General features: G+C 57.8%; 7 protein-coding genes across 7 annotated transcripts; 1 reads left to right on the top strand and 6 right to left on the bottom strand.

Moving 5' to 3' along the window:
• Positions 1–25: 25 nt before the first annotated feature.
• BJ171DRAFT_491117 (heme peroxidase) lies at positions 26–3,226 on the bottom strand. Its single transcript, XM_053109702.1, has 8 exons — positions 2,897–3,226; positions 2,577–2,644; positions 2,278–2,427; positions 1,961–2,177; positions 1,599–1,802; positions 1,309–1,489; positions 797–1,138; positions 26–632 (listed from the first exon to the last, which is right to left on the bottom strand). The coding sequence occupies exons 1-8, from the start codon at positions 3,028–3,030 to the stop codon at positions 246–248; spliced, it is 1,683 nt and encodes a 560-aa protein (XP_052970448.1). The 5' UTR covers positions 3,031–3,226; the 3' UTR covers positions 26–245.
• Positions 3,227–3,631: 405 nt separating this feature from the next.
• BJ171DRAFT_491116 (uncharacterized protein) lies at positions 3,632–4,823 on the bottom strand. Its single transcript, XM_053109701.1, has one exon. The coding sequence runs from the start codon at positions 4,745–4,747 to the stop codon at positions 4,037–4,039; it is 711 nt and encodes a 236-aa protein (XP_052970447.1). The 5' UTR covers positions 4,748–4,823; the 3' UTR covers positions 3,632–4,036.
• Positions 4,824–5,457: 634 nt separating this feature from the next.
• Positions 5,458–10,046, top strand: BJ171DRAFT_491115 (glycosyltransferase family 2 protein). The gene is made up of 10 exons (XM_053109700.1): positions 5,458–5,926; positions 6,069–6,180; positions 6,540–6,653; positions 6,841–7,022; positions 7,135–7,336; positions 7,570–7,685; positions 7,846–8,191; positions 8,312–8,878; positions 9,031–9,112; positions 9,278–10,046. Exons 1-10 carry the CDS (start codon positions 5,636–5,638, stop codon positions 9,915–9,917), a joined length of 2,652 nt encoding a protein of 883 aa, XP_052970446.1. The 5' UTR covers positions 5,458–5,635; the 3' UTR covers positions 9,918–10,046.
• Positions 10,047–11,192: 1,146 nt separating this feature from the next.
• On the bottom strand, positions 11,193–14,608 carry BJ171DRAFT_238905 (uncharacterized protein). The gene is made up of 2 exons (XM_053106616.1): positions 14,458–14,608; positions 11,193–14,267 (listed from the first exon to the last, which is right to left on the bottom strand). The coding sequence occupies exons 1-2, from the start codon at positions 14,506–14,508 to the stop codon at positions 11,346–11,348; spliced, it is 2,973 nt and encodes a 990-aa protein (XP_052970445.1). The 5' UTR covers positions 14,509–14,608; the 3' UTR covers positions 11,193–11,345.
• Positions 14,609–17,879: 3,271 nt separating this feature from the next.
• On the bottom strand, positions 17,880–20,422 carry BJ171DRAFT_455656 (rab-GTPase-TBC domain-containing protein). The gene is made up of 3 exons (XM_053108289.1): positions 19,589–20,422; positions 19,154–19,402; positions 17,880–19,036 (listed from the first exon to the last, which is right to left on the bottom strand). The coding sequence occupies exons 1-3, from the start codon at positions 20,196–20,198 to the stop codon at positions 18,270–18,272; spliced, it is 1,626 nt and encodes a 541-aa protein (XP_052970444.1). The 5' UTR covers positions 20,199–20,422; the 3' UTR covers positions 17,880–18,269.
• Positions 20,423–20,624: 202 nt separating this feature from the next.
• Positions 20,625–22,031, bottom strand: BJ171DRAFT_491101 (uncharacterized protein). The gene is made up of 3 exons (XM_053109699.1): positions 21,678–22,031; positions 21,156–21,288; positions 20,625–20,986 (listed from the first exon to the last, which is right to left on the bottom strand). The coding sequence occupies exons 1-3, from the start codon at positions 21,920–21,922 to the stop codon at positions 20,909–20,911; spliced, it is 456 nt and encodes a 151-aa protein (XP_052970443.1). The 5' UTR covers positions 21,923–22,031; the 3' UTR covers positions 20,625–20,908.
• A 462-nt stretch (positions 22,032–22,493) lies between these two features.
• On the bottom strand, positions 22,494–27,329 carry BJ171DRAFT_420016 (P-loop containing nucleoside triphosphate hydrolase protein; the record flags this gene model as incomplete). The annotated part of the gene is made up of 8 exons (XM_053107416.1): positions 22,494–22,668; positions 22,795–23,489; positions 23,577–23,889; positions 23,975–24,037; positions 24,157–24,268; positions 24,366–24,478; positions 24,604–27,009; positions 27,133–27,329. 8 exons carry the CDS (start codon positions 27,327–27,329, stop codon positions 22,494–22,496), a joined length of 4,074 nt encoding a protein of 1,357 aa, XP_052970442.1.
• Between the last annotated feature and the right edge of the window lie 366 nt (positions 27,330–27,695).

Here is a 27,695-nt window from a genome sequence, read left to right as displayed (position 1 = left end):
ACACACGGACAGATGAGGACCCAAGGGAAAGAAATAAAGCCAGGGTGTATTCATAGTCACCAGGAGCGACAAGGTATTAAACTCAGGGTGCTCACTGGCATGCCAGACACGCGAAAGGATGCAAGGCTCCGAGCGGGCGACGGTGAAAGGACAAGGACAAACAGCGATCGGGCGGATATGGAGCAACAACGACAGGAACGGCGACACCCATGAATACCACAACTTGGGAGGGGGGATGGGCGCTTCTAGAATGCAGCAGCAGCGGCCCAGGCCAGGACGGCAATCACGGTGCCGGTCAGGGCCCAGCTTCTGGCGGCCGAGCTCTTGGCTGTGGTCGTGGGGGTGGCCACAGGGCTGGATGAACCGATGATGCAGTAAGAATAGGAGAGGCCGACAAAGCCCGGGCCCGCGTTGGTGTTGAGATCCAGCTGCGCTCCGGTGTTCGAGTTGATGGTGATGTTGAAGATGGGGAAGCCGCGGCCGTTCTCGGAGATGTTGAACGAGTAGAACTGATAGCCCTGCGGGGCGGCAGGCGTCAGGGTGATGGGGGTAGCATTCAAGGGCGGGTGGGGCACGCCATTGTTGATGTAGACCGGAATCTGGACACTCTGAGAGGGGCTCAAGACCTTGGCCTGAGGGCGCAAGGAGCGAGAGAGGCAATGTTTTAGCCGAGTTGATTCGAGGTAGTATCTGGGATGGAAATGAGGCCGTGATGGTAGCCGGTCGACAATGGGGGTAGCCGCGGCGGACACAGCAAGGAGGATCGCGCGGGGTAGATACGACGAAAGAAACCTACCAGAAGAGTGCCGTTCACGCCGTTGGCTTGCATTCCGTTGATAGGAGGCAGAAGCACGCTACAGGTGAGGTCGGTGTTGACCATGCTGTTTGCGTCCACCGCATACCAAGTGCCGTTGTTGTCGCCCATGTAGGTCTGGTTGCCAATGTCGACGCGAGCAGCGATGCTCACGATGCCAGAGGCAGGGTCGATCGGCAGGGTGACAGAGTAGGTTTCGGTGGAGGTGAAGGTGGCGGTCAGGACCTTGGGCTGGAGGCTGAGAACACTGGAGTGAGTTGTACCGGTGGTATCGTTGTAGAGGAGCGTGACGACCTTGTTGGGGTAGTCGACCAGGTTGTATGCCTGAGCAATCCACAGCGACATGGAATGGAAAGAGATGCGTGAGTACCGCTGCGACACATCTGGCTGCGTGTTTGATATAGGGTATGATGGGTGGATCTGGCCAGCGGGCCGTCCATCAAGCTATCCTATGATGGAGCGCAAGCGAGGCTCATGCTGAGAGAGAGACGCACCACAACATTCGTGATCAAGTTGATGCTGCCATTGGTATAGGCCACCTGGCGAGAGGTGATGCCAACGCTTCCGGGTGGAATCAGAGGATCCAGGAGCGTGACGTCGGGGCTAACGAGATCGGCCAAGCGCTGCAGGACATCAAGACAAGAGCTCTGGAAGGCACTGGGGTTGTTGGCAAAGCTACAGCCCCGAGATGGGTGAGGAGGCAGACCGGATCAGATATCGCAACAACACGCGGTGCCATACGCATTGCAGAAACAATGCGCCGAGGTGCTCTGGTGGAACGTACTTTGTCACAGTGACCTTGTTGTCCAGGTTGAAGATGTTGGCATCGGACGAGCGAGGGAGTGTGGGTCCAGTAGTAAGAGGATTCTGGGGGATGTTGTTGACGTATTCATAGGCGACGGCGTTGTCGAAAGCATAGGGAGTCTTGTCGAGCGAGACATTTGTGCCGTTGGCGATGATCTCGGGCTGATCGATACCATGGACAAATCTGCGGATATCGAAGCGTGGCCATCAGCACAAAGTCGTTGGGGCCGATGCAAGTGCCGTCCAGCGGCGAGAACACATGCCACAATGCGACAACAGAGCGGACACGGTCGGGAACTCTGGCCAGGGCCGAGACACACATGTGCACCGATTGGCGCCTACCCTATGGTATGGCCACATGCAATGAGAGCGATCATGTCCTGTTGGGAGAAGCCCATGCGGCTGAAGAGCTGGCCATGGGTTGTGACGTTGTCGTTGGGATTGGGCGGAGAGAGGGTGCCGGGACCCAGGGCATCTGGACGGCCGGGGCGGAACAGAACCTTGGGGCCGCCGCAGACTCGGATGGCCTGGATGGCGCCGAGGGCAATGAGATCAGCCACTGGCAGAGGGAGACAGCGCGGGGTCGAAAGAGTGCGAGTTAGTCTGTGGGCAGCTGGGTGTTGGCTCGTGGTGCGGCCGAGGCACAGCAGAGGACATACTGGTCACGCCTGGACTGACAAAGTTCTTGAACTGGTTGATGGCGGTGGGGATGGCAGCGCCGGCGTTTTCGGGACGGCTCAGCTCCTCTTGGAACTGAATGGAGCCGTCGACACCGCCAGTCTTGGTGGCAGTGTTGTAGTCCGAGGCATCTGCGTATGCACAGCGGGACGGATGGGTGAGGGGGATGAAACGCTTGTGGAGACGCCAAGGGGGATGCAGCGTCGGCAGGCGAGTGCACAAGTCGACGAGAGCATAACCGAGGCCAGCTTCTCCCCTTTTGAACGGGCCAGAAACATACCATGGAAGAGGGTTCTCAACCACTCAGCGGCGGTCGAGCGACCCGCTCCAAGATTGTTGCTGCAAGTGCTGTTGGGGGGGGGATGGGCAAGTCGGCGGCAACGAGCATGGCGGGATCAGTGGAAAGTCGAAGCCGATTGCCCAGGATAGCGAGTATAGGCCAGGGAGGAAGCACATGCGATGTGCCTGGGCTCTAGCGGCAGCGATGGTCCATGTGCGGCAGCTGATGGGTGGCGGACCATGTTGGACATATGCAGCAGACAGAGGCCGATGCAAGAGGAGGCGGCGATGAGGCAGAGAACCCGGCCAGAGATCACATACGAGACCAGGTTGAAGAGGCCGTCTTGGACATTGGTCATCTGGTACAGCAGCTTCTCGGTGTCGACGAAGATGGGCGGGTTGGCGGCCCACGCAGTGGTGGTCAGGGCCAGCAGGGCCAAGGCAGAGATGCGCATGGTGGGTAGTTTGGGTTGGCGGGAGGAAACAGGTAGCGAGCGGGGGATCAAGAGAGCAATCTATGAAGAGGTGGAGCAGAGCAAGCAAGAAAGCAAGCAAGAAAGCAAGCCAGGGAATCCGCTGCAGGCCAGAAGACACCACAAGCGCAAGTGCGGAGAGGGCAGAAGCGAACGGGCCAGGATTCTGATCCGAGACGAAGGGCAACAGCGACCGCAGGAGCGACCAGAAAAAGCGACGGGGACTGGGCTGGGGGACAGTGCATCGACGATGACACCGTCGGGCGCACATGTGCGACGGGCGCGGTGAAGCGCGCTGGGCCGCTGTTGCTGCTGCTGCTGTGGTTGTGCTGCTGCTGTGATTGTGCAACGCCAGAGTTGCGGTCCGTTCTTGAAAACCATCGCCAGCGACACAGCCAGACACCCGCACAGCCACACTGCGACAAGCCCGGGCTGTGCAGCAGCCAATGAAGGTGGGGGCGGTGCCTGGCTGCCCATGGCTCTGGATCGAGCGAGACCAACGACACAACAATCCGGATGGATCCAGGGCCCTTGGTCTGGATACTCGATCGGAGTGCTTGATCTGGATGCTTGATTCATCAAGTTCCATGAAAACCAGACCCTTGCTGGAGATGCGCTGGAAACGAGCCTCTGTTGGCTCGCTGCTGCTGCCGCTCGGTCTCCCCGACACACCCAGCCAATGAAAGCTGTCCAGCGGTCGCTCCAATTTGTCCGGCTTGTCCAGCCAGGTCTCCCGCCGTCGCCGCATCCTCGAGTCGCCTCTGGTGCGGGCACCGGCCTTGCGAGAATCCGGGTGGAGGAGCAAAAGCGGGCTCCCAAACAACCAACGATCGGCGAGGTCCTTCGCGTGGACGATATCCTTCGTCAGGCACATGCGACACCATTGGGATCTCAGAGTGCGCAATAGCGAGGATGGTCAGGCGTTGTATTGGACATATTGAGCATGCGGCGCCGCGGTTCAGAACACACTGCTTGTAGACTCTCGTCGCTACCACAGCAGAGATCCGAGGAACGACGAAGATGACGGCGCAATAGAGGTCGTTGACGACGGGTTGTTGATGACAATGCCCGGGCTCGTGCTGGACGGTGCTGCAGAGGACGTGGTCCCCGGCGCTGCCGCCTTGCTGGTCGAGTTGGTGTTGGTGTTGGTGGTGTTGGATGAAGGCGGGGCAGGCGCAGGCGGGCCGGTTGGGCGCCGACGGCTGTTGCTGTTGTAAGCCGGGTTAATAGTGTTGCACTTCCTGCTGGTCAGTGGGTCAAGGAAAAAATCGATCGGCGGAGGGGACTGGCATTGGCAGGCGGTCGTGAACAGATTCTGGCCGAGGGCCGTGGTATTGAGGCTGTTCTGGCAGATGACGCAGGCTTGCCACATCGCAACAATGTAGAGGCGGGCGTTCTCATCCGAGCCGCAGATGCAGTCCGAGACCATGAGCTTGAGCTTGGTTATATCGGGCGGGGTCGATGCCGAGAGCTGGGTCATGATGGTAGCGTTGCATGAGTTGAAGATCTGGTCGACCACACCACCGATCGAGAGACAGTTGTCGCGCAGGCAGTAGAGCGGAGCCGGAACAGGATCCGTCGGGATCAGCTCGTTGTAGATGTCGTCGGTGTTGAGCCAAACCCCCGAGGTGGTGGCCCGAGCAGTGCCTGCGGCGATCAAGGCGATCGAGAGAAGGACGAAGCCGAGAGAAGATTTCATGGGAGCGGTGATGGACTGCTGCGATGGGGAGCGGGTGTCGAGGACGTTGCGAGCGGTGGATGATGGAGAGCAGAACAGGACAGAGCCGAAGAGGGCAGGACGCCTCGGTGAAATGGAAAGGCGACGGGCTGGCAGCCGAGGCGGTGATGCGGTGGCGGTGCTTGCCAGCAGGCCCTTGTCAAAAGGGGTGGAGTTGCTCGAGAGGGTCGTGAATGAGACCAAGGAGAGAATCCCGGATGAGGGTTACAGATGAGACCAAGGCATATGTCGGCCAAGGTGTCGAGTCGTGCGGAAACATAGAGCGCTATCGACTCTGAGACAGCGAAACGGCAGCACGCAGGGAGAATCGCTCAGCCGTGCAACTTTGACATTCTTTTGCACCCAGCAGCCGACCACACAGTGCCGGCCGTCGCATTTCCACCACGCCACAACATCGGATACTTGCCTCCGTCTCGTCGCATGCAGCACTCTGCACGTAACATATCCGCCCTGCACCGCATCTCGCATCTCATTCCATGGACAAGCCCCACAGCGCTCCAGCCGAGCCTGCCGCTCAAGGCCGGGGGCGAGGAGCCCACCAAGGGCGTTCCCTTGTGTGTGGCTGGCGGCGTGGACCACCGCCACCCTGATCTGGCTCTCCGCGTCCGGCCCCTCCGACCAGACCGGCGATATGAGCCCGCGGCAGCTTTCTCCCGGTCTCTGCTGGGCTTGGTTTCCATCCTTTCGTCGCTCCGTGACCATCCGCATACCCGCGCCAGCCCCGACCCAGCAGTCGCCTCCCACCATCCAGCACCGGTCCGTGGACTGCAACGCCCTCTCTCTCCCTTCCGCTGATCGATCCATCTCCGTCGGCATCCAGGCCCGCCCCGTTCCAACCCCACCACAGCCATGTCCAGCGAGCCCAAGACGCTGCAGCGGACCTTGACCAGGGCCACCCCCCGCAAGCAGCAGACCTGCAAGCTCCCGTCCTCCGGCAACTTTGTCATCCGCACCCCTGTCGCTCAGGAGATCCTGGATGGCGCCGAATACCCCAGCGGCGAGGAGTTTGTCACCACCCAATACACTGCATGCACCTGCGACCCAGACGAATACACCGCAAAGGGATACAACCTCCGCATCAAGAAGCTCGCCCGAGACATTGAGATCTTTGTCGTCGTCACCATGTACAACGAGGACGAGGTAAAACGTTTTGTCTGGCGGTGCCAGCTTCCCTCCTTCGGATCCGCCCGCTGCACTCTGTCATCAGATCTCCCATCCCGTTATTTCGGTGCCTGTGTGCGCCGCCAGCCCAGTCTCTGCTAACCGCCATCCATCTATCCAGTTCCTCTTCAATCGGACCATGTTTGCCCTGGCCCAGAATATCAAGTATCTTTGCCAGAAAGAGAAATATGGCTGGTCGAGAGACTCGTGGAAGAAAGTTGCCGTCTGTATCGGTGAGTTGGCCCCGTGAACCTGCATTTGCCACATTCATCACCATCGCCACCATCACCATCACCATCACCATCACCATCACCATCACCATCACCATCACCATCACCATCACCATCACCATCACCATCACCATCACCATCACCATCACCATTGAGCCGCCCTGATCTGTTCCGTAGATAGCGCAGAAATAAGCCTGGAGTGGCGACAGGCTCATCTGCGGATGCTATAGCCCCTGTTGGATGATCCTTCGTCGTTGTAGAGACATGCTAATCACCCTCACCCTGGCTCTTCGCCTTGGATCTTCACCCTTGGCTTGCCCACTGTACTGGTATTACTTCCTTCGGCTATATCTCCATTGCAGTCGCTGATGGCCGCACAAAGGTCAATGACGGTGTCCTGAAGGTTCTCGAGACCATGGGCGTTTACCAGGACAGCTTGGCCCAGTCCAAAGTTGACGACAAGGAAGTCCAGGCTCGTACGCTTCGTTTCAGCGCTTGCTTTCGATCCCTGCCCTGGCTTTGCATGTTCACGATCAAGATGCATGATGAACACTGGGACACGAGGATGGTGCTAAGAGGAATCCTGGTCCTGGTCGCTGCACCGCATCGCTGACCGCTATTGCCTGACCCTGCACCCCCCCCCACGCACACTCACACACACAGATATCTACGAGTACACGGCCCAACGGGTCCTCGACGAAAAGCTGCGCTTTTGGGGCGCCGCCGAGGGCATTCCTCCGATCCAGACCATCTTCTGTATGAAGGAGAAGAACGCCAAGAAGATCAACTCGCATCGATGGTTCTTCAATGCCTTTGCCTCCACGCTCAACCCAGAAGTTTGCGTCGTGAGTATCCAGCCGATCGGCGAGACTCTCCTCCCTCAAGTTGCCAATGTGGGTCATCTCTGCGATCAACCTAATCAATGCTGCCTCTCCTCCCACTCTACACACCACACAGCTCCTCGATGTCGGCACAAAGCCTGATGCCGGGTCGCTCTACAACCTCTGGAAGGCCTTCTTCCGCAACGACCAGATTGCCGGTGCCTGTGGTGAAATCCGTGCCGATCTCGGCTCTGGTATCGACTACTTCAAGAACCTGTGCAACCCCCTCGTTGCCAGTCAAAACTTTGAGTACAAAATCTCCAACATTCTGGATAAATGTAGGCTTTGATTCTGTTTGGTTTGTGGCCCTGCGTTAGTTCACACTCGTCTGGTTGCTTTGTATCCGTTGCATCCGTTGCATCCGTTGCATCCGTTGCATCCGCTCCATGGAACCGATGACCCCAGATGTACACTCGAGGCGATGGCTGTCCTCATCGACATGTGTCCTTCACCTCGGCACTCTGCTGGCTTGCGTCCTCCCCCACTGACGTTTGCTCGGTCATCCTCGCAGCACTTGAGAGTGTCTTTGGATACATTTCGGTCTTGCCCGGCGCCTTTTCTGCCTACCGCTTCTCGGCCCTTCAAAACACCGGCCCGGGCGTCGGTCCGCTTGCCAAGTATTTCGAGGCAAGTATCTCACCATGCCGACCATTGCAATCCGCTGTGATTGCCGCTCGTTGTGTGCAGGCATTGGCGTGTCCATGACCCGTAGATACACATTTGATGCTCACTGGCTCTCAGCTATCCTGCAGCGATCGCTGACCCGCCGTGTCATTCACCACCACAGGGCGAGGCTCGCGTTGGACAGGCTCGAGACAACTCGCTCTTCTCGGCAAACCTCTATCTCGCTGAGGATCGTATCCTGTGTTTCGAGCTGGTCTCCAAGAAGGACTCGCGGTGGACTCTCCACTATGTCCGCAAAGCCCATGCCGACACCGATGTCCCAGACTCTGTCCCAGAGTTTCTGTCGCAGCGCCGTCGCTGGCTGAACGGCAGTATGTTTGCTGGCTTCTATGCCATGGCTCACATCTCGAGGATGTGGCAGACAAAGCACAGCTTTGCCCGTAAAATCGCCTTCACCATCCAGTTCTTTTACAACGTCATCAACCAGATCTTTTCGTGGTTTATCCTCGGTAGGTCCTGCTATCGTGGCCGTCTCCTCAGATCGGCCACCCTCCAGACAAGCTGTTCGCTCCCTCGACCTTGGCCAATGACAGTTCTACTGACCAAGATCTTGGCACCCGATACCGCAGGCAACTTCGCGACCACGTTCTTCTTCTTGTTCCAGCAGCTCCAGCAGCTGCTCGATATGTCGACCGACACCACGCTGCCCAGCATCCAAAAGAAGATCATCTCAGTCATCATCAATGTTGCCGCCCTCTCGTACCCGGTGGTCCTGGTCTCGCTCTTTATCGTCTCGTTTGGCAACCGGCCCCAAGCCTTCCATCGGGTCTACAAATACGTCATGATGGGCTTTGGTGTCATTGGCGCAGCCATGATTGTCTTGCTGGTCGTCAAGGTGACGGGCCTGAACGTCTTTTCGTACAACCAAACCCGCAGCGACTACGACCAGTTCTTCCAGCACTTTGGCCAAGTCACCCAGTCCTGGAACTCGACCTCGGATACGGGCGAGCTCCTCCTCGGCGCGGTCCTTGAGCGCATCCGTGAAGTCTACAGCGACCGGGTCTACGACAACCTGCAAAAGTCCCAGTTCCAGAGCTACACCTACATTGCCACGCTGGCCTCGACCTTTGGCGTCTTCTTGGTGGGCAGCATCATTCAAGGCGATGTCGCCCACATGTTTACATGCTTGATTCAGTGTACGTACTCATAGCCCGACTGTGCTTCGCCGTGCCCGTGATTTCGAATGCGCCGGCTTGATCGGGAGTGAAACGGCATCAGCTCGAGCCCAGCACAGCGCCATGGTATCGACAACGAAGCCACACCTCACTGACGGCGCACCCATCTGCAGATCTTTTGCTCCTGCCCTCGTTCATCAATGTCCTGACGGTCTATGCCCTCTCCAACCTCCACGACGTGTCGTGGGGAACCAAGTATGTACTCATTAATCGTCGTCTGGGCCCGCCGCCAGACGACCTCGCCGCTGCCCTCTTGAGGCTGGGCTTGCTCTCGTTTCTGCGTCGCTCTCGGTGTGGGACGTTGATCACACATTAGCCGCTCTGACTCACTGTCTGGGCTCGGTGATTTTGCATCGCTAGGGGTGATTCCAAGGCAGAAGCCCTTCCTCAGGCTTCGACCAAGACAGTCGACGGCAAGATCGTGGCTGATGTGTCCATCGGCAGCAATGCCGAGGATGTCTCTGCCCGCTACGCCGACATCATCCGCGAGCTCGTCGATAAGCAGAATGCCCCAAAGGAGGCTAAGCAAAAGGTCGTTCTGAGCCAAGAGGACGAGTACAAGGGCTTCCGCACATGGCTGATGCTGATCTATATCGCCAGCAACGGACTGCTCTTTGCCATCTCCATCAACACCTCCTCGGATCTGTTCTTCCTGATCCTGCTCTCTACAATCGCCGGCATCAGCTCGATGAAGCTGCTGGGCGCCATTGTGTTTGCCATCCTGCGGGTCTTTACGGAGCTCTCGCCCTTTGGTCGGTCCCAGCGCCAAAGAAAGGCTGCCGACCACGACCACGACCACGATGTGGAGTACCAGTCCGTCAACAGCGACAAGAGCAGCAAGCAGGGCGGGCGAGGCCTGTTCGGCGCCAAGCCAGACGGACGGCCCTCATACACCGTCTCATTCGGCAACACACCCTCGGCCGAGCCCGGATACGAGATGATCGGCCGGGGTCGGGACACCGATACCGAGAGCCATCGCAGTTCCGTTGCGCTGGTGTAAGCCGCCGCTGCCGCCGGTGGCAATCTCGGAATTGTGAGGCTGTGTGTGGGGCGAGATCTGGCTGGTCGTCAATCTCCTTTCGCGTTTCTTGCTGTTGTCGTTTTTCCCCCTTTCTTCCCTGACTTGGTTCCATCGCCCAGCCGCGATCTGGGCCGATTGCAATACAACAATGCTCGACGAGCGCCCCTGGCTAGAGTTCGCAAGACAAGACCTGCTTCCCCCCCCCGCTCGAGGCATCGGGCTGATCTAACTGTCGCATGACAACAGGTGAGTCTCTCCAACCACATCGTAGCCACAATCCGAGCTCATCCGAGCGACCTCTTCCGAGCGACCGATCCCGACAGCACCCACCCCGACACCGCATGATGACATCCCGACAGATACTTCTGATGTGGCAGATGCGTCCCATCCGTCACCACACGCCCCCTTCTCCGCTCTCCAAGATCTGCGATCTCCTGCGCCTCCCTTCCTCCTGCATCTGCCTTGCTTCCTCAATGCCGCCTTTGATTCATGATCGCAGCTCGCTTCTGTGGCCTCTTTGGCCACTTGTGTTTGTCCATAATCCGGATGAATCGGGATCGAGCTCGATGCAGGCACAGCGAGTCGAGACCCCTCGCCGTGCTCTCTCCCCTCTCATCCCTCCCTTCCTTGCTCAGGATGTTCGTGTCTGTCTGGCTTGCTGCATACCACTGCAGCGAGACGATGACTCTTCCGGGCTTGGGAGGTTGAAGGCGTTAGGAGGGGGAGAGTCAACGAGCCTCCTCCTTGATTCTGACATCATGCGATCATGTTTGGGCGTGCAAATGGAGAGGGGAAAGGCGGGAGCTGGAGCCGTCGGGTTCGTGCGGTCGAGAAACCGGCGGTTCTTGGATGGCCAGAGGGGGTGGGAGTGTGTCCAGGAAGAAAGAACCCGAGGAAACTGATTTGATGTCCGGGCAGCTGTCGGGAGGGCGGGGCCAAAGACAAACCAGTGTCCACTGATAATACCGCGATGATCCATTGGGGCCTCGATCGTATCGCTCTCCGCTCCGGCTGACCGATTTCTATCCTGTTTTCTGTCTCTGGTCAGGGCTGCTTCAACTCCCTTCAACGTCCTTTGACATCGGATCCTCAAGGTATCCATTGCGTCCTTGCAAGATGGCTGTATTTCGCTCTGAGAAAGGCCACAGCTGCAGTGGCAATTGCAGGAAGGGGGAGAGGGAGAGGGAGAAGGAGAGGAGGTTTCTTTGAATATCTTTTCACAGTATGCACAAAATTCCACTCGGGCTCGATAGAGAAAAAAGAGGAGGGAGAGAGAGGGAGAGAGAGAGAGAAAATATATGGAGGGAAAGAATAATAACAAAACAGGATGCGCTGCGACCAACAGCGCGGGCGCTGGCTTCCCCTTCTTCCCTCACATGCCATAGAGCGGAAATCGTCATCGACCCTCTAGTTTGGCTCGCAGATGCATTCCTGGAACTCTTGCAGGAGCTGCTTGGCTCTGGCCCTCTTGTCCTCGGAGATGGGTAGCTGCGTTGCCAGCTCCTCGCGGTCTTCGAGCAGCAGCTGGCTCATCCGTTGCCGCACAATGAAGAGCTCCTTGTTCATCTTTCGGAACCGATCCAGCTCGCTTCGGAGCTTGCCGTTCTCGACCAGGGCTTCCTCGAGGGGTCGCGAAGACGGCTCCGGAGTCGTCGGTCGTGTCTTGCGTCCCTCTTCGGGCGACTGCGATCGTGTCGAGCGGGCTGTCGGGGTTGACGGGAGGGCGAGAGCCGAGCCAGCACCTATCGGGCCAGCGCCGGGAGCCGTGCCCGCAATGGAAGTCGTGGCCAAGGCAGAATTGGGCAAAGATATGTTGACCGACGAGGCGCTGACCAACGATGGACCGACCAACGACCCGTTATGAGCGACAGCACTAAACCCGGGCAGTGCGGCGCCAGGAAGGCCCAGAGGAAAGCTGGCGACAGGTGTCATTCGCTCGGCCACAGGAGTGTTGCTGGCGCTGATCGTCGGTGTGGGCCGAGCCGGATCTTGACTGCTGGGGAGTCGAGCACCGTCGTCCAGACGCATTCGGCGTGCTTGTGCAATCACCTTGAGCTCCGCAAGCGGCTGCCGGGACTGGAAGAGGCGGGCTTGCAGTTGGTTCTTCTCGGAGATGAGAATCTCTCGGCTGCGGGTCGCCTGGCGCTGCTCATCTTCCAGGAGCCGGCAGCGCGTCCGCAGATGTGCGAGCTCCTCTTCAATCTCGAGCTTTTCACCGAGGCTTTCCTCGAGGGCCGCATCGAGCTCGGAAACATGCGCCATCAGCTCTCCTTCGTTGGACTTGAGCTCCTTGACTTGCTCCTCTAGTTCCTCGAGCCTGGTTGCCTGGTCCCTGCTGGTTTCCTCCGTCACCTCCAGCTCCCGCGTCAGGCGGACGTTTTCGGACTTGAGAGAGTCAAGCTCTAGCGAGACGGTGTTGAGGTGCTCGGCAAGGACTTGCATGTCGCTTGCAACCTCCCGCAGCTCCAGATCGCGCTTCTCAATCTGTTTCTTCAGATCCTCATTGAGGCGCTCGAGCTTGCGCTGTTGAGTGTCGCGTCCAGCAGTGTCCACCGACGACGACCGACTGTCACCACCGCCGCCATGGCTTTCCTGCATCCGGAGCCGCCGGGCTTCGTCACTGAGCTCCTCGTTTTCTTCGAGAAGTTTCCGGATCTGCTCTTCTTGGTGCGAAAACTTGTGTGCATGGCGAGTGCGCATCTCGTCCAGATTCGTCTTGATGCGATTGAACTCGGCGGTCTGTCGGTGGAGCTTGCCCGAAAGCTCGGCTACCAGGCCGTTGGCTTCCTCGAGCTGGTCCTGGGTCTTGTCGAGTTCGCGGTCCATCGTCAGGATGCGTTCATTTTGAGATACAATCGTCTGGAGGAGCACAGCGTCGTTTGAATGGGATCCTACCGATATTTGGGTGTGGCCATCGTCCCAGCCAAGGTCCGAGATATCGGCTTGGGGCGATGTGCCATTTGGACTATTGTCAAAGTCCTCCGAGGGCCGGCCCCGTCGACTTGAACGGCGCCGATGCACTTTGGTCCCGCGCTGGGCCTCGGCATCTTCCTCAAGCTCCTCGCTGGGCAGCTCCTCGCGCGAGTAAATGTCTTCGAGCGACTGCCTGAGGGTTCCGATGTCAAGCGATCCTGGGGAATCTCCCAGAGCTGAGTGGGACCGAGCGCCGTCGTCATTGTCATTGTCGTTATCGTTGTCGTTGTCATTGTCGTTTTCGTTGTCGTCGTCGTTTTCTCCGATGGACTCGGAATGGAACGGAGCACCCGAGTCGTCGTAGTCGCCATCGTTCAGCTGATGAGTGGGTGTTTGGTGCCCTGACGACCCCGAGCGACTCTTGGCGCGACTCTTGGACTTGCGATTCTTACGATGCGGCGGCGCGGCCGAGACCCCATCGGGATGAAGAGGCTCTCGGTAGCTGTCGTTGCGGGAAACGTACGGTTCTCGCGACCGGCTGTCGGTTGAGTGTACGTCCGAGCCCCTGTCGTCAGCAGAGGTGGAGGACGATCCAAACGCTTGCATCTTTGTTGTAAAGTCGATCGACTTGCGTTTCGAGCGACCTCGCCCCGAGGACACGGACCCCGAGGCCGACAGCGAGAGCGGAGCGAGCGCCGAGTTGTCTGCAACGGCGACTGGAACCGGGCCATTGGCATGAACGAGAACTCTTGGATACGAATGTTGGAAGTGCGGCCGCTTCGAGTTGAGATCCTGCCACGGACTCCCCTCGCTGGAGAGAGGAGAGGATCCCGTCGCGTTGCGAGAGATCGAGGTCCTTCGTATCGACCCTGAGGCCGCAGGGCCGTCTGCTAGCCTCTCCGACTCGGCCGCTGGCGCAACGGTCATGAGCAGCGCAGAGTTTTGTTGCTCCGGGCGATGGCAGCTCTCTACTTGCTTGAGTGCATTTCCAAGCAGGCGGGCTGGATCGGTTGCCGGCGTTGCCGGCCGCCGCTCGGGCGGAGGCGGGCGAGCAGGGTTTGTATCGGCTGGCGATGCTGAGGTCGACGCTGTGGGCTCGTCGCCTACGCTCACAGAGCGCGGAGGCGCTGACTTTTGCAGCGCTGGAGGCCGCAACGAGGTTGCTGGAGAGTCCTCGGGTGACTGTGCTTCCGTGTTTCGGGTCTGGGTCTGAGTCTGGGTCTGGATCTGGCTCTGGCTCTGGCCCGCAAATGGCTCGCTGGATTCTGGATGCCGCCCTAATGGATAGTCGTCGCAGCTGGCTCTTGACCGTCGTACATTGGGACTGGGCTGAGTTCTTTGCCCGTCAAGCAACGGCGAGGAGCGTCCTGACGAGGTGTCCGAGAGCTCGGTGTCGGCCAGGGCCGATCTCACGACCTGGAAGGTAGAGTCAATCGCGGTTGGTTGGAAGCGGCAACGACAAAGACAAAGACGGGCAAGCAATCTGAGGCAGAGCTAACCACACAGAGCCGATCCACCAGGATGCCCCGAGAAGAGAGAAGACGTAGCACATCGTGACTAAAGCGGCCAAAGCCAAATCGAATTGGCAAAACAACGCACGGCCTACCCTTTGTACCAAGGACAGGGCCTCTCTCTTGGATGTGCTTCGTGGATGCATAAGCTACTAGTCTGATGTCGACGCGAGAATCCGCGAGCAAAAAGTGTTTGGAGCAAAGACGGTTGGAGCAAGTTGGATTAGCACCCGGCATCGACGAGGCTGTCCAGAAGCGCAAGCGAGCTGCGTCGTGCTGTCCCGGGCCGATCGATGCTGACGCAGGGTGGCGGACACGTCCAGAGCAGGCCAAAAACCAGCAGCAATGCCAGCCGAACAGATGGCGGAGGAGAAAGCCCAAACCTCGTGGTGGTGGCGATCGTTGCGGATGGAGCTTTGATATGGCTAGTTGTGTTGGTCGAAATGCAAAACTATGATACATACACCTTGAGGAGCACGAACAAAAACACGGTCAGATCGGCGGTCAACCCGGTTTGGAAGAAATTCGTCCCCTCGCCAAGGCAAGTCAGCGGTGGCGACAAGATCGATCGGGCTGAGCAGCGACGGTCGATGTCCCCGCTGCCAGTCCAGCTCAGTCCAGTGCGAGGGGAGGGCAAGATTGGTGAGCTTCGAGCCGATCTGATCGAGCACACACCTGCGCCCTTCCCCTCCCCACCAACGCAGTGCGAATGCGGTTGGATGACACTCGCTCGCCGAGGACAGCCGCAGAAGCGGGACAAGCACACGAACCGAGGCACCAAACAGGGCCCTGGCTGCGAGCGATGGTGCGTCTGTGGCAGCCGAGAAGCAAGCAGGAGAGGATCGATCGCCAAGAGCGGGAGTAGTGTTCGCCAGAGCCAACAGGAGGCGAATCGATGCAAGAGCGGCCTACAGCACACGCACAGAGGCCCCTTGGTTGGCCCACATACTCGTCCGCTCCAGCGATCTCGGTCGTGCTGTTGCATCGCTGTGCTGGTGTGCACCATGAGGGAGCGACCAAACAACCAAGGAGAACCGAACGAGATCCACAGATCTCTGGGCAAGTCGCCGACCAGATCGGCAGGATGCTGGCGCTAGAGGACGCAATTGCCCTGACTTTCCAGCCGCAGGCAGCTAGACTGACTGGTAGGCGACTACAACGAAGCCCGGAACGGGACGGACAGAGCCCCCAGACACAGCAAAACAACCAAAAGTACCAGGAGCACCGTCAACGAACAGCCCCAACGACCAGGAAGCAGCGCACCGCACCAGCGCATTCAAACCTTGGATATTCCTCAGGGCGGGGACTGTGCAAAGAGCTTGAGAGAGAGAGAGAGAGAGAGAGAGAGAGAGAGAGAAGGCCGGAGCAGAGGTATACACAGGAGCCGTGTTGGACTGGTCGCTTCGGGAGGTTGGGTGGGAAGAAGGGCAACGCAAGGCGAGGAAGTTTGCTATCGAAGAGGGTGCTGCGTTCTCGGCGAGGGCGGCCGAGGTGCTGGTCGCATGCGCAGCAGGCCCGCCCGTGATCGGTTGCTATGGCTGCTGCTGCTGGATGCAACTGAGCATCGGCTGGAGCAGTACAGCGAGCCGCAGGAGGTGCTGAGTAGGCCGGGGGAGCAGGAGGCTGGAGGAGATTCTGGATGCATAGTGGGCCACATTGGGATAGTCCTGCGAAGGACTGCCCCGCTCAAGGCATGTGGGCCGCGGCGACACATTGGCCAACGTGGGAACGTCATCCGATGACGAGACAGTATGGTTGCCCGGCAGCGGATGAATGAATAAACTGATGGAAATATACTCGAACATATCCAGCATCAAAGGCAGGTGAACAAAATGAGCGACGGTGAATACAATGGACGTGGATGGCTCCAGAACTGACGATTCCTGAAGAGACAAGCACCCGGGGGCGTGTGGTCGATATCGTGCGCTGAGCATGCATCGGGCAAAAACACCCTGATGGATATGCAAACGGAGAGCGACTGTGGAAGTCAGCCGGTGCCGGTTGGGCTCACTTGGGTCGCGCTACTCTCCCGCGCCTTCCATTGTAGTCGCCAATTGCAGTCAGCGACGACCGGCGCAGGATTCCTTCAGAGCCCTTCATGTTTGGCGTGACATCTCGGAGATCCAAATCCAGGTCAGGCTCGGACCCGGGAACAGAGGATCGGCTTTCTCCAGAGAGGGGGCCGCTTGCGGCTGGAGACAATGACTGGGAAAAGAACGAGTTGATGGTGGATCTGCGCTGGACCGGCCGCCAAGGGACAGGGCTTGGAGGACGGGGCCGAGTCGCAAAGTACCCGCTGTCGTGAAAAGGAGGCGGAAGGAGCTCGGCTGCAGACGAAAGGCCAAAGTCCGAAGACATCACCGAGCGACGGCTCGCTCGGGTGGCCTCGGGTGCTGGAGCAGCTCCGCTGGAAAAGGGCTCCCGCAGTGGTTTCTGCATCACGAATGGCCGGGCTGGTGGAGTCGAATGAAATGGGAGCGATATTGAAAGCCAGGGCTCGAATCGGAATCGCTGGCGTTGCTTCATAGGCGGGTGAGATCGAACCTATCGAGCGGACGCAGCGAGTGCTGCCGCCGTCCATCGGCATCTCCGCCGCACGGCAATCCAGAGCGTTCAGCAGCGAGATTCCCACGCAGCGCTGACAGAGCGTCTGCGCAAACACAGCAGAATCTAGAATCCAATAAAAACGAGACATCCCGGATTTCGAGCACTGGTGAATGTTATCACTCAAGTCCATCGCGCGCTGGGTATGACCCTATACCAAACACTGCACTTTCGCACTGGCATTCTGTGATGCGTTTCTGGAACTGAATCAGGGACGTCACTGCTCAGGATCACTGTCAGCCCAAAATGCGCTGGGTTTGAGGATATTCACTCTTGCCCAAGGACAGAACCAGTCATCGTCGCTATTTTCTCGCACAGATGGCTCCCCGCAAGCGAAAGACACCACCCAGGCGACCAAGTGGATCCAGAGCAATGAGTGGACACCACACCAAGTCCCAAGATCCCCGGGTTGGCTTCCTTCCTGCAATACATTCGCCATGTGTTCGATGGAGACATGCTGGAGAAACAGCTGTACTTCAGCCTGACCCGGCGACGGCGATTCAAGCGACTCGATCTCCACAGCAAGCGACAGCGCACTGTCCACGAGATGTGCAAGCAAGATGTGCAAGCGAGTCGTCGACCAGGCGCCAAGGAGACCGAAGTGGTGATTGCCTTTGGGAATGCCTCGTGGAAGCAAGGGAAGGGATACGCATCCAGCCCACTGGAGCCTACGGATCAGCAGACTTGTGTCGCTGATGCCAGAAAGTGACTGTTCCCATTGACTGTAAAAGCCCTATCACGCAGCCGTCCTGAAGGGTGTTGGTATGGAACGAGAGGCTGACCGACGGTGACCATCTTTCATGAGACCCGCCAGAGTCAAGTCGAGTGAGTAAACCTGGGTGGGAGGTGGACCATATGACTAAAGCGCGGTGCAATGCTTTGATGAAATGAGGGTGAAACAGACGATAATCTGGGGTTTGGTGCGGCCGGATCGCTGATATATTGAGCCGGTACCTCGACGAAGCTATCAGGTCATTGATCGAGTCTTTGTGTGTGCTACAGGGCAAGGATCGCTCCCGTTCCCAGTAAAGTCTATCGAAACACAGCAAAAATAGCGTGCTTTGCGGTTGGGACAACTTGCCCAAGAGAGGAAATGAAAAGACATGAAAATAGTGAAGGTAGAGGCAACACGCCAATCAGTATACAAGCGGTACAATCGCCGCCGGCTTCAGAACAGCTCTGGCTTCCGGTCTGAAAGCAGCAGCCCCCTCAAACGTCAACGCATACTCATGCAAATAGCCCGAGTCCAGCCCGTCGGTGACAACTACAGCCCAGGTTGCAGACGACCAGTATATGTCCTCGATCAAAAGGGCATGAACAAATCATGGGTGCCACCATAGCTGAGATACACGGCCAGGATGCTGACGACGATTGCACTTAGGGCCAGGGTCGTGGTGGCTGAGGTAATCATGAGATACGGCGGCCACTTGCCGGCCTCTTTCTGCTGGACGATAAAGTCCTGGTGGGCCTTGATAAGAATATGAGGCGGCTGGGATGACACCTGGCGGTAGCGCTGCAGGTCGTAGGGAAACGAGTTGACGCAGGATGCCTTGCCTAGATTGATGGCGAACCGTTGCTGCAGCACCCGAGGCGGGTAGAGCTCGATGTACTTGCAGGCTTCTTCAACCACATCGTCGAGCTCGATGTCTTCGGGGAACTTGGTCAAGTATGAATGAACGATGCTGTAATCGGGCTCGAGTTCCAGGATCTGTGCTCGTCGGTTAACAATCACGGCGATGGAGATATAGATCGGGAACAGAGGATCGGAGACAATAAAGGCATCAAAGAGCCGAGCGGCCTTGGCGTAGCCAATGACATCGTGGCTGCACCACGTTAGCACCCAGCTAAGGCAAAAGTACGGCAAAAAGTATTCAATCGAATTGAGGAACTCGAATAGCTCTTTGTCGACGAGGCTCAGCAGCGGTAGCACCAGCTGCAGTTGGTTCATGCAACCGTCCAGACTGGTCTCCATGGAATCGCGGAGCCAGAACAGAGCAATGCGCTCGGCGGCCTCAGTCGCCGCTTGTTCGCCCAAAACGAGCAAGAGGGTGCTACAGACATCATGGAATCCTGATGGGCGGCGAATGGGAAGGACAGTCGGCCGTCAGTCGCAGTTCCATGGCATTAGGACCTAAGGCGCAACAAGGCGTAATCAGCGATCCGGCATTGCGTGGGGCAGGGACATACCCTGGTAGTAGTTGAGGTACGGGTGGTCCCGCAGAACCGTTGAGATCACATTTGTGAGCCCAGACCGTCGCTGGTCCATCTTCAGCACGGCTGCGTTGCTGCTGCCCTGCTCCTCAATGAGGTTGGTGAATGAACGCCTCACATCCAGGGACACTTGATGTTCAAATGGCGCCTCCGTAGGTCCCGAGTCCAAGTCCAAGTTCGAATCCGAGTCTGAGTCCGAGTCCAGGCTCGGGTTCGTGCTGGATTCTGCAAGCAAGCATCCAGGGGAGCGGGGACACTGCACAGGTTACTAAGCTGCTGCAAGGCCACAATCATCAACGATCGTATCGGTATCCCCACACCCGTGCATTGGCTGGCCGCCGGCAATCCTTCGGCTTACAGCCATGGATATCTAGGCATCCACAGCTGGCGCCAATCAAGACCTCAACGCACCTGAAGACGACGGCCGCTCCACCTTGCCACTAAGCTGTTTGAGGATCATGGGCCAACAACGCTTGCGCATTCCATCGTTCAGAAAGCCGCCCGGCCCCAACGCCAGCGAGCGCAGGAGCCGGATATCGGAGGTTTGTGCGGCTTGGTTGATGCGCTTGAGCTTGGCTATCCTCGACTTGGGCACCCGGTTTTGGTTGCTCTTGGGGACAGGAGGTTGCTGCAGAATATCAGCGTCGACAGACTTTTCTTCTGCCTCGGCAGGTCTTGGCGCTCCCTCGGGTGCCTGGCTGAGCTTGCTCGTGGCATTGGGCTCGTCGACAGCATCGGTTTGGCCGAGGATGGCTGTCGTGGAGAGTACCACCGAGGCTCCGGTGGTGCTGGGCGCTTCCTGATCCGCTTCCTGATCCACTGGGACCTGATCGGCTTCAGGTGTTGGCTCTTGTCTGGGAGGAGACTCAAGGGGCAGCTCCGGGACCCTGGCAACATCATTGGGGCCAGGCTGGATATCCCAGGAGTCTTTGGGCTTGGTCTCGACCGAGGGTCGCTGCTGGCAAGGCGTACTGGGCGGTGAGATCGCCACAACGGGGCTGCTTGCGGGCTGGTCGCTCATGACACTGACTGGATCTTGGCGCTGCAGCAGCAAATGTCGAGGTGGGCGATGGGGGAGAGTGATGGAGGTGCAGGCCGGGAAGCCAGCCAGCCAGCGGACGGCTGGGACCGCATGCTGCCGCCACGCCTGGCCCGCCGTGGCAGCAACTGATCGAGGGCATTCTGGCCATGCCCCAGCCAGCTGCCAGCGGGCGAGGCCCAAATGGTCCGCGAGCCAGATGATTGATGATCCCGACCGGCAGCAGGAAGTCCACACGGCCCAACCAAGCCCTGCAAACCGTCAATGCTGGGCTGCGATCGGCGGCACCTTGGCGCACCCAAACCCAAGATCGAGAGTGTTCAGCCCCACCGCCCTACAGCGATTCCCAGCCGACGCACCGGGGGATTGATCACTATTCGAGCCTGATGAAGAGCCATGACACTGACATAGCCCACAAAGTACTTCCATGGCGTGTTGGTCAATGGGCCATATGGCACGCGATCTGGGGAATGCACGGGACGACAGATCCGCTGGGTCTGCGTTCTTGACAGCCGGCAGCAGCAGGAAAGATGCACGCATTCGGCGCTGTCGTATCCATGAGCCGCAAAGCGACCAGCGATCAGACATATGCGACGCTGTGTCCCGAACGGAGGAGAGGCTGTTTTGCGCGGATTAGGCTGTATTCTCGAAGTTGCGGGGTGCCCACGATTTCAAAATACACTGCGGCACGTCTACTTGAACAGCGGGTTGGGCTTGAGGTGGATGGGGATCTGGTCCTCGGGGGTTTCAGGAATGGTTTTTGTCAAACCCTAGATTCGAAAGTGGCCGGGAGAGGCGGGAGAAAATCCACCTGTCAGCTTTGCAAGCTGCTACATGCAGGCCATCTGCCACCTGCGGGGATATCGAGCGACAGGACATTGTCTTGACATCCATCCACGACAGCAGCACATCGATGCACAAACGATCCAAGTGACGTACCAGCTTCTTGAAGACACAGTCGTTGAGCTGGGCTTCTTCTTTTCGGCATTGCCAGAAGTGCTGGTTGTTCATATCGAGGCACTGCCAGTGCTTGGTCCAGGTCTCCTCGCAGTTATCCTTGAGCTTCTGGATCCTGTGTGCATCGAGGCAGGGCACGGCCTTGGGTTAGTCGAGGGTGCGCACGACCCGTCTCGCAGATCCTCCCTCTCATCCATCCATTAAGCCAGGTCGAGTGGTGGTGTTCAGTCCCGATATGCTTGACAGCGGAGCCAGCGAATGTCCGGCGGATGCAGTACTGGTCCATCGGTGCTGGGCAATCGATTCGCGCCCGCTCCGTCCGATGCACACGTCGGGAATGCTCGTTCAGAATCCAAGAACACCGCGTCGTCGGCCGAGTCGCTTCAAGTTTCGATCGGCTGGCCGCTGGTCTGTTGCCGCAGATGCGCTGCATCCACGATTTGCACCGGGCAACAAACCAACCATCCGAGTCAAGCATAGCGAGGAACGCGGGACAGAACGTACAGATCGATGGCACAGCGGGTGACCTTTCGTCCCTCCTTTAGGCAGGCCTTTGGATCGGGGTTGTCCTTTTTGCAGAGCATGAAATCCTCAGAGTAATCCTTGCAGAACGTCGCAAAGAAGAACGACATCGAGGCCAGGGGCGCCGAGGTCAGGCCGACTTCATCCACATGGGGGATATCCTCGGGCAGAGGGCTCTTGTCGACCCAGAGACCCTTGATAAAGATGCCTTCGCGGTGGGAGGTCATGGTTCAGTCGGTAGAGAGCGGCGTATCCGGGGAGATCCCAAGCAAACCAAGAGCCGCGGGCAGGTGGGTGGTATATCGAAAAGGAAGTCTCTCGGCGCGGGCTGCGATGAGCCGCGAAGAGCGAGCGCACCAACGCGGCTTGGGGCGGCAAATTAATTGCTTTCATTTGACTGGCGCGCAGCCCCGAAAAAATGCAAATCGCGGGCCAATGGGCGGCGCTGTGGCGCGGAGCTGTTCCCACGGCCCGTGCTGCCTCGACCCGAGAGCACTGGGCGAAATCGGATTGGACATGGGGGTATTCGACGCAGGAATGCAATTCAGCCGTGGTACAGACGCTGAAGATGATGTCTATTGCGCTGTATGGACCTGTGTATTGGAGGCAAGGCTCCGGACTCGTGACGAGGCACACCGCTCAGGCAGTGCAAGTCCTGACAATGGCTCCTCAAGTCCAACGGAGAGCAGAACAGAACACAGCAGAGCTGAACAAAACAGAACACAGCAGAGCTGAACAAAACAGAACACAGCAGAGCTGAACAAAACAGAACACAGCAGAGCGGAACAGAGTATAGGCTCAACACATGGCTTGATTTTCGCCAGCGATGCGTCGGAGCTCTGAGAACTCGGACGAGTTCTCACACATTCTCCGGAACACCCCCGACTCGCGGTTGATCAGGTTCCAGGGTGTGTCAAACTCCACGATGGCGCCTTTGTCGAGGACCAGGATTCGATCGTAGTCGATCACGGATCTGTTGATTGTATCGACCATTGTCAAACAGGTTAACATTTGCGCCTTCGTCAGGTCGACATGAGCAATTTGGCATCACATCCACGACCCACGCAGACGAAATGCCAACCAAGCACGCACCGCTCACCTGAGCCGGTGGGCAATGCAGACCAAGGTCGTGTCTTTGAACTCCTCGCGTATGGTGGTTTGAATCTGGCTGTCCATCTGGTTGTCGACGCTGGCGGTGGCCTCGTCTAGGAAGAGGATCTTTGGTGTTCGGAGTAGCGCTCTGGCCAGACATAGGAGCTGCCGCTGTCCTTGCGAAAAGTTGGAGCCGTTTTCTGCCACATGTGTATCCAGGCTGAGATTGGCAAGGCCCAGAGGCTCGGCAGGGGCACTATCGTCGCTCTCTTCAATCAACAGCGTCTCTGTTGAGTACACCGAGTCAGTCGATCGAGCCACGCCCAGTGTGTTGGCGAAATGGACTCGCTTCAACGCCATCCATATGCCTGCGTCGTCGTGTTGCTGCAGCGGATCAAGATTGGCCCTTAGAGTTCCGGCAAAGAGAACAGGGTCCTGTGGGATGATGGTCATGTGCGATCGCAGATCACACAGACGGATCTTGCTGACGTCCACTCCGTCGATGATGATCCGTCCTTGCGACATGGGTATGATGCGGAAAAATGCCAGCGTGAGAGTCGACTTGCCGGCGCCTGTTTGACCAACCACGCCAATCTTTTCTCCAGGTCGAATGTCGAACGAAAGGGAGTGGAGTACTTCCGGCAGTTCGTTGCTGTACTTGACCGACAGATTTTCTGCCACAATCTCACCCCGGCTCGGCCACTGTAAGCACAACGGAGACGGTAAGTGCAGCGCCATTGACGGGCGGCGGGGCAGCGACTTTGATCGAAATGGGACTGCGACACTTACTGAGGCATCGGGTACCACATATGCCGTTTGATCGCGCGATTCCTCCTGCTCGATGTTGGCGTATTCGTCGATTCGCTCGATGCTGGTGATCTCTCGCTCCATCTCGGCATGGTATCGGATTGTCCACAGCAGTGTGTCGGTAAACGCGATCGCATACGTCAGGCCCAGACCGGCCCAGCCAGTGCTGATCTTGTCCATCAGTATGACGGCGCCGGTGCAAAAGACAAAGAGCGCTGAGATGATGTCGGACCGCAGGCTGAGCCAGCGACTCAGCGTCCGGAAGTAAAAGTAGCATCTACTGTTCTGGTCGAACCTAAGGAGGCAGTTGGCGACTTAGATACACATCGCTGCAAACTCTGTACTCGATGCAAGATGAGGGCACAGTTACAGAGACTTACATCTCCCATATGTTTGTGACCAGGCGATCCTCAAGCCTGTAGGCCCGGATAGTTGCGATTCCGCTGTTTAGTTGTGATCCATGGGGCCGACGAGATGTTAGAACTGTAGGGGAGAACAGCCTGTTTCATCACAGCAACAGGGCTTGACAGATCCTGTCATTGGCACTCCAGCCGGTACTCACTCGAGTGTTTCCGCGAATTGGGAAAAGATGGGGCTGCGCGAGGTGCTCTCGAGGCGTTTCAGATCTCTGGAACATATCAGATAGCGCTGCGCCATGTAGACGTACACACACGCTATTTGACAGCGGATTGGTCAGGCACAGCGGGCTGAGCGCAACAATGTCCATTTGAGCTTTGACAAAACATCGATTGCAGAGGGAAGTCGGCTTACCGATAGGGATGACCATCAGGAGGAATGACGGGGCGATGGAGGAGAGAATCACCAGGATCGAGAGACCCTTGAACATCCAGTTGCAGAACTTGTGGATCGCTTCCATGACGTCGCTGTAGCCGAATAAAACACGCATCAGAACCTTCCTGATTGCAGCTCTCTCACTTCTTTCGTCTCATGTCTCACGCCCCACATCTCACTCCGGATCAATCAAGCTCATGTCGAGGCTGGAACGTACTTGTCTGCATCGGCCATTTCCTTTGCGAAGCGGTTGAGAACCCGTCCCAGCGGAGTTGTATCAAAGAAACGCAGCGGCGCTCCGAGTACAGACTCGAGGAGTTGTGTGTGCAGCCGCTTCGATGCTTGAACCGATCCAACAAGCTCCAGTAGCAAGTTGAGATACTCGACGAGGATCACACTTGAGCCCAGCAAGGCATAGATGCCAAGAAAGTAGTAGACCGAGTTTATCGCGGCTGTGTCGCTGCTGGTGATGGCACTATCTATCTCCACGGATACATCCGTTTGAATCTTGAGTGGAAACGCGGCCATTACGCTAGTATTGGAGACAGCGCTGCAAAGCCCCTCGATCTGGCTTGACGGCACGCTGCTGTCAGTCCAGTGCTTCAGCCACCACGAGTTCAAGAACCCCGTGCCGATCGCCAGGAGCATGAGCGTGAGTGCCAACAGCAAGAACGGCAGTCCACCGACGGCCTTATAGTAGCTGTGGTAGACGGCCTTGCTCACAGCACCAACAACGCGCTTCTCTTCTTGGATGAGCTGTCGTATTGGTTTGGATCGCAGCACAGATTCGGTGTCGACTGGAAGCTTGGGCTCAATATCCGCTCCTTCGTCCTTGATGTCTTCTCCTTCGACTCCGAGCAACAAACGCGCCTCGGCCGAGGCCAAGACCTGCTGCGGGGGGCCCTGACTGTGAATCTCGCCCAAGCTGACAACGATGAGATGATCCGCTTGTGGGACGACGAGTCCGATAGCGTGGGTCGTCAAGATGCATGTTCGCCCTTGCAAGAGCCCACATATGGCGAAGTGAACCAGGTGTCGGGCAGTGGGTGCGTCAACGGCCGAGAGAGGATCGTCGAGAATGACAAGGGAGGCTGTTGAGTAGCAGGCTCTTGCCAGAGCGACACGCTGCTTCTGGCCACCGGAGAGGTTGATGCCGCGTTCGCCAATCTCCGTAGCATCGCCTTCTTCAAAGTTCTGAAGATCTTTGACCAGACTGCAAGCTTCGAGCACCTGGATGTAGCGCCGCTCGTCATACTCTTCGCCGCAGAGAATGTTGTCGCGGATGGAGGCGTTCATGAGCCACGCCGTTTGAGAGGCGTAAGCAACCCTGTCGAAGCCGCGACCGAGTTGGTCAACGCGATGCACCGAGCTGGCTTCTCCGGCAATGATCTTCATTTCGCCGAGAATAGAAAGCACAAGGGACGTCTTTCCTGCGCCAGTCGCGCCGCAGACAGCAGTGAGCTTGCCGATGGGAAGTTCCAGCGTAAGTCCACGCAGTACAAACTGAAGCGAGGACCTGTCGCCCTCGCCGTTATCGCGATTAGCAACTGAATCGTCGCGGCCGCCGTAGTGCACGAACGATGCCTGTTTGGAGGCGCGAAAGGACTTGTTGTCGGGTCCCAAGCTCACCGGCTCGGCTTGCTCATCGATCTCTGTCTCGCCAAGGAAGCCATAGATGCGATCCAGGGCAACGGCGCCCTTGGTGAAGCGCATCACTTGCCATGGGACGGCGGAAAGGTCGGAAGTCAGCTGCTGGCAAACAGTCAACGTGGTGAATGCCGTGGCAGCGTCCAGAGTGTTGCCGAGGAGGGAGAAAGTCGCAAAGATGCCAAAGGCACAGATCAATCCTGTCGACTGTGTCAGAGTGCCAAGAGCCATGTAGTTGAGCCACAGGCGAAAGCGACACCGGAGCTCGTCTTCACGGATACGGTTGATTTTTTCGACAAAGTAGCTCTCCCAGGCAAAATACTTGATGATGCGGATGATCTGAAGCATCTCGTTGGTCTTGTTGACGCGGCTGTCGGTGAAGCTCGAGAGTCGCTGCTGCGACTTGTTCATGCGGCGGCCGATCCAGGACGACAGCGGGATGCAGATCAGCAGTGTGCTCAGACCAACAAAGGCCGACATACTGCCCACCAAGAGAACCAAGGCATAGGCAGAGATTGCAATCTTGAGAGGAAGCTCGGCAACGATATAGAGATAGCACACGACCTCACGAACGGCCTCGGTGTCGTTGCTCATGATGGTAACGATCTTGCCAAGCGAGGCATCCTTTGGCGCGCCGTCCTTCTCGGCCGGGCGACTGGAGAGCGGTCGTCGCAGGGATTTTTGGTAGATGAGGTGCATCAAAATCGTCTTGATCCGTGTGCCGGTTCGCCGCGAGCTGAAGAAGAGCTGGGTGTCGCATATTCTCTTGATGACGCCGAAGCCAAACCACACAAACAGGTACATCCACGCCTCTCGATTGTCTTGGTGAGGGCACTGCAGCCAACGCAGCAGCAGATTCAGAAAGAATGGGTTGGTGAAGGTCAAGATGACGGCCATGAGCGTGAGCGCGATTTGGAGGCCCAGCGGCTTCCAGATCGTCAGAAACAGCCGAGATGTTGTCGACTCGGTTTTGGTACTAGCAGAGAGCAGCGGGTGTGGTTAGTGTAGGAACAGGGCGACTCCGTGGCATTATCACAGTACCATTGTCGCTGTTGCCAAAGGATCCCTACAGATGCGAGTGTGGTCGAGCGGCTCATACCTCATCAACCGGAAGCGAGCAATCAGTGTGGCGGTCTTGTCGGAGGAGTCGAGATCCCAGACATCCAGAGGCTGGAGCTGGCGAATGTTGGCCAAGGAGATCAGATCATTGGCCCAGCTGAAAGATAGTCTTGAGTACAGGGAAACATCCGATTCCTTGAATGGCTGCGGAGCAAGGTAGGCCACGGAGGGCGACATCATGTCAGGGAAACAGGAGCAGACAGTGTGCCGCTTCTGGTAGATGCAATTCGCCTGCTCGACCGAGGTGATCGCAATTAGCCATGGTAGCCAATTCTGCTGCATTGCACTTACCAGTCGGCCTTCAAAGATGGTCCTGACGGGCGTGAACGATCGGCGAAGGGGCTCGGCGAAGAACAGGAGCAGTGCCGCTGTGCCTCCGATCGTTGCCTCCAGTGCATGAATGCCAAATGCAGCCATGAAGGCAAAAGCGCCGAGGCCAAGGACATATGTGGGCTGAGCAAGATAGTAGTTCGCCCTATCGGCTTCGAAGGTGTGCACCGACTGCGGCAAGACGGCGAGAATGTAGCCGTGGCGGGCAACCAG

Source organism: Polychytrium aggregatum (genome assembly GCF_025602895.1).
Source record: "Polychytrium aggregatum strain JEL109 chromosome Unknown BJ171scaffold_5, whole genome shotgun sequence".
In the NCBI taxonomy this organism is placed as follows: Eukaryota; Fungi; Chytridiomycota; class Chytridiomycetes; order Polychytriales; genus Polychytrium; species Polychytrium aggregatum.
The sequence above is the reverse complement of the archived record's forward strand: the minus strand, read 5'-3'. Positions and strand labels throughout refer to the sequence as shown.

What these genes read in the sequence shown, in the direction of transcription:
- BJ171DRAFT_491117 (XM_053109702.1), bottom strand. Translation starts at nt 3,030, where the DNA reads ATGCGCATCTCTGCCTTGGCCCTGCTGGCCCTGACCACCACTGCGTGG. An exon ending in GCATGTGGCCATACCATAGG is followed by an intron (nt 1,803 to 1,960) that starts GTAGGCGCCAAT and finishes CGATATCCGCAG; the next exon opens with ATTTGTCCATGGTATCGATC. An exon ending in GCGTGAACGGCACTCTTCTG is followed by an intron (nt 633 to 796) that starts GTAGGTTTCTTT and finishes TTGCGCCCTCAG; the next exon opens with GCCAAGGTCTTGAGCCCCTC.
- BJ171DRAFT_491115 (XM_053109700.1), top strand. Translation starts at nt 5,636, where the DNA reads ATGTCCAGCGAGCCCAAGACGCTGCAGCGGACCTTGACCAGGGCCACC. An exon ending in CGCTTGCCAAGTATTTCGAG is followed by an intron (nt 7,686 to 7,845) that starts GCAAGTATCTCA and finishes TCACCACCACAG; the next exon opens with GGCGAGGCTCGCGTTGGACA. An exon ending in GTTTACATGCTTGATTCAGT is followed by an intron (nt 8,879 to 9,030) that starts GTACGTACTCAT and finishes ACCCATCTGCAG; the next exon opens with ATCTTTTGCTCCTGCCCTCG.
- BJ171DRAFT_238905 (XM_053106616.1), bottom strand. Translation starts at nt 14,508, where the DNA reads ATGCATCCACGAAGCACATCCAAGAGAGAGGCCCTGTCCTTGGTACAA. An exon ending in CCCTGTCCTTGGTACAAAGG is followed by an intron (nt 14,268 to 14,457) that starts GTAGGCCGTGCG and finishes TCTACCTTCCAG; the next exon opens with GTCGTGAGATCGGCCCTGGC.
- BJ171DRAFT_491101 (XM_053109699.1), bottom strand. Translation starts at nt 21,922, where the DNA reads ATGACCTCCCACCGCGAAGGCATCTTTATCAAGGGTCTCTGGGTCGAC. An exon ending in ACCCGCTGTGCCATCGATCT is followed by an intron (nt 21,289 to 21,677) that starts GTACGTTCTGTC and finishes CGATGCACACAG; the next exon opens with GATCCAGAAGCTCAAGGATA. An exon ending in ACTGTGTCTTCAAGAAGCTG is followed by an intron (nt 20,987 to 21,155) that starts GTACGTCACTTG and finishes TTTCGAATCTAG; the next exon opens with GGTTTGACAAAAACCATTCC.
- BJ171DRAFT_455656 (XM_053108289.1), bottom strand. Translation starts at nt 20,198, where the DNA reads ATGAGCGACCAGCCCGCAAGCAGCCCCGTTGTGGCGATCTCACCGCCC. An exon ending in GGAGCGGCCGTCGTCTTCAG is followed by an intron (nt 19,403 to 19,588) that starts GTGCGTTGAGGT and finishes GCTTGCTTGCAG; the next exon opens with AATCCAGCACGAACCCGAGC. An exon ending in GTACCTCAACTACTACCAGG is followed by an intron (nt 19,037 to 19,153) that starts GTATGTCCCTGC and finishes GCCGCCCATCAG; the next exon opens with GATTCCATGATGTCTGTAGC.
- BJ171DRAFT_491116 (XM_053109701.1), bottom strand. Translation starts at nt 4,747, where the DNA reads ATGAAATCTTCTCTCGGCTTCGTCCTTCTCTCGATCGCCTTGATCGCC.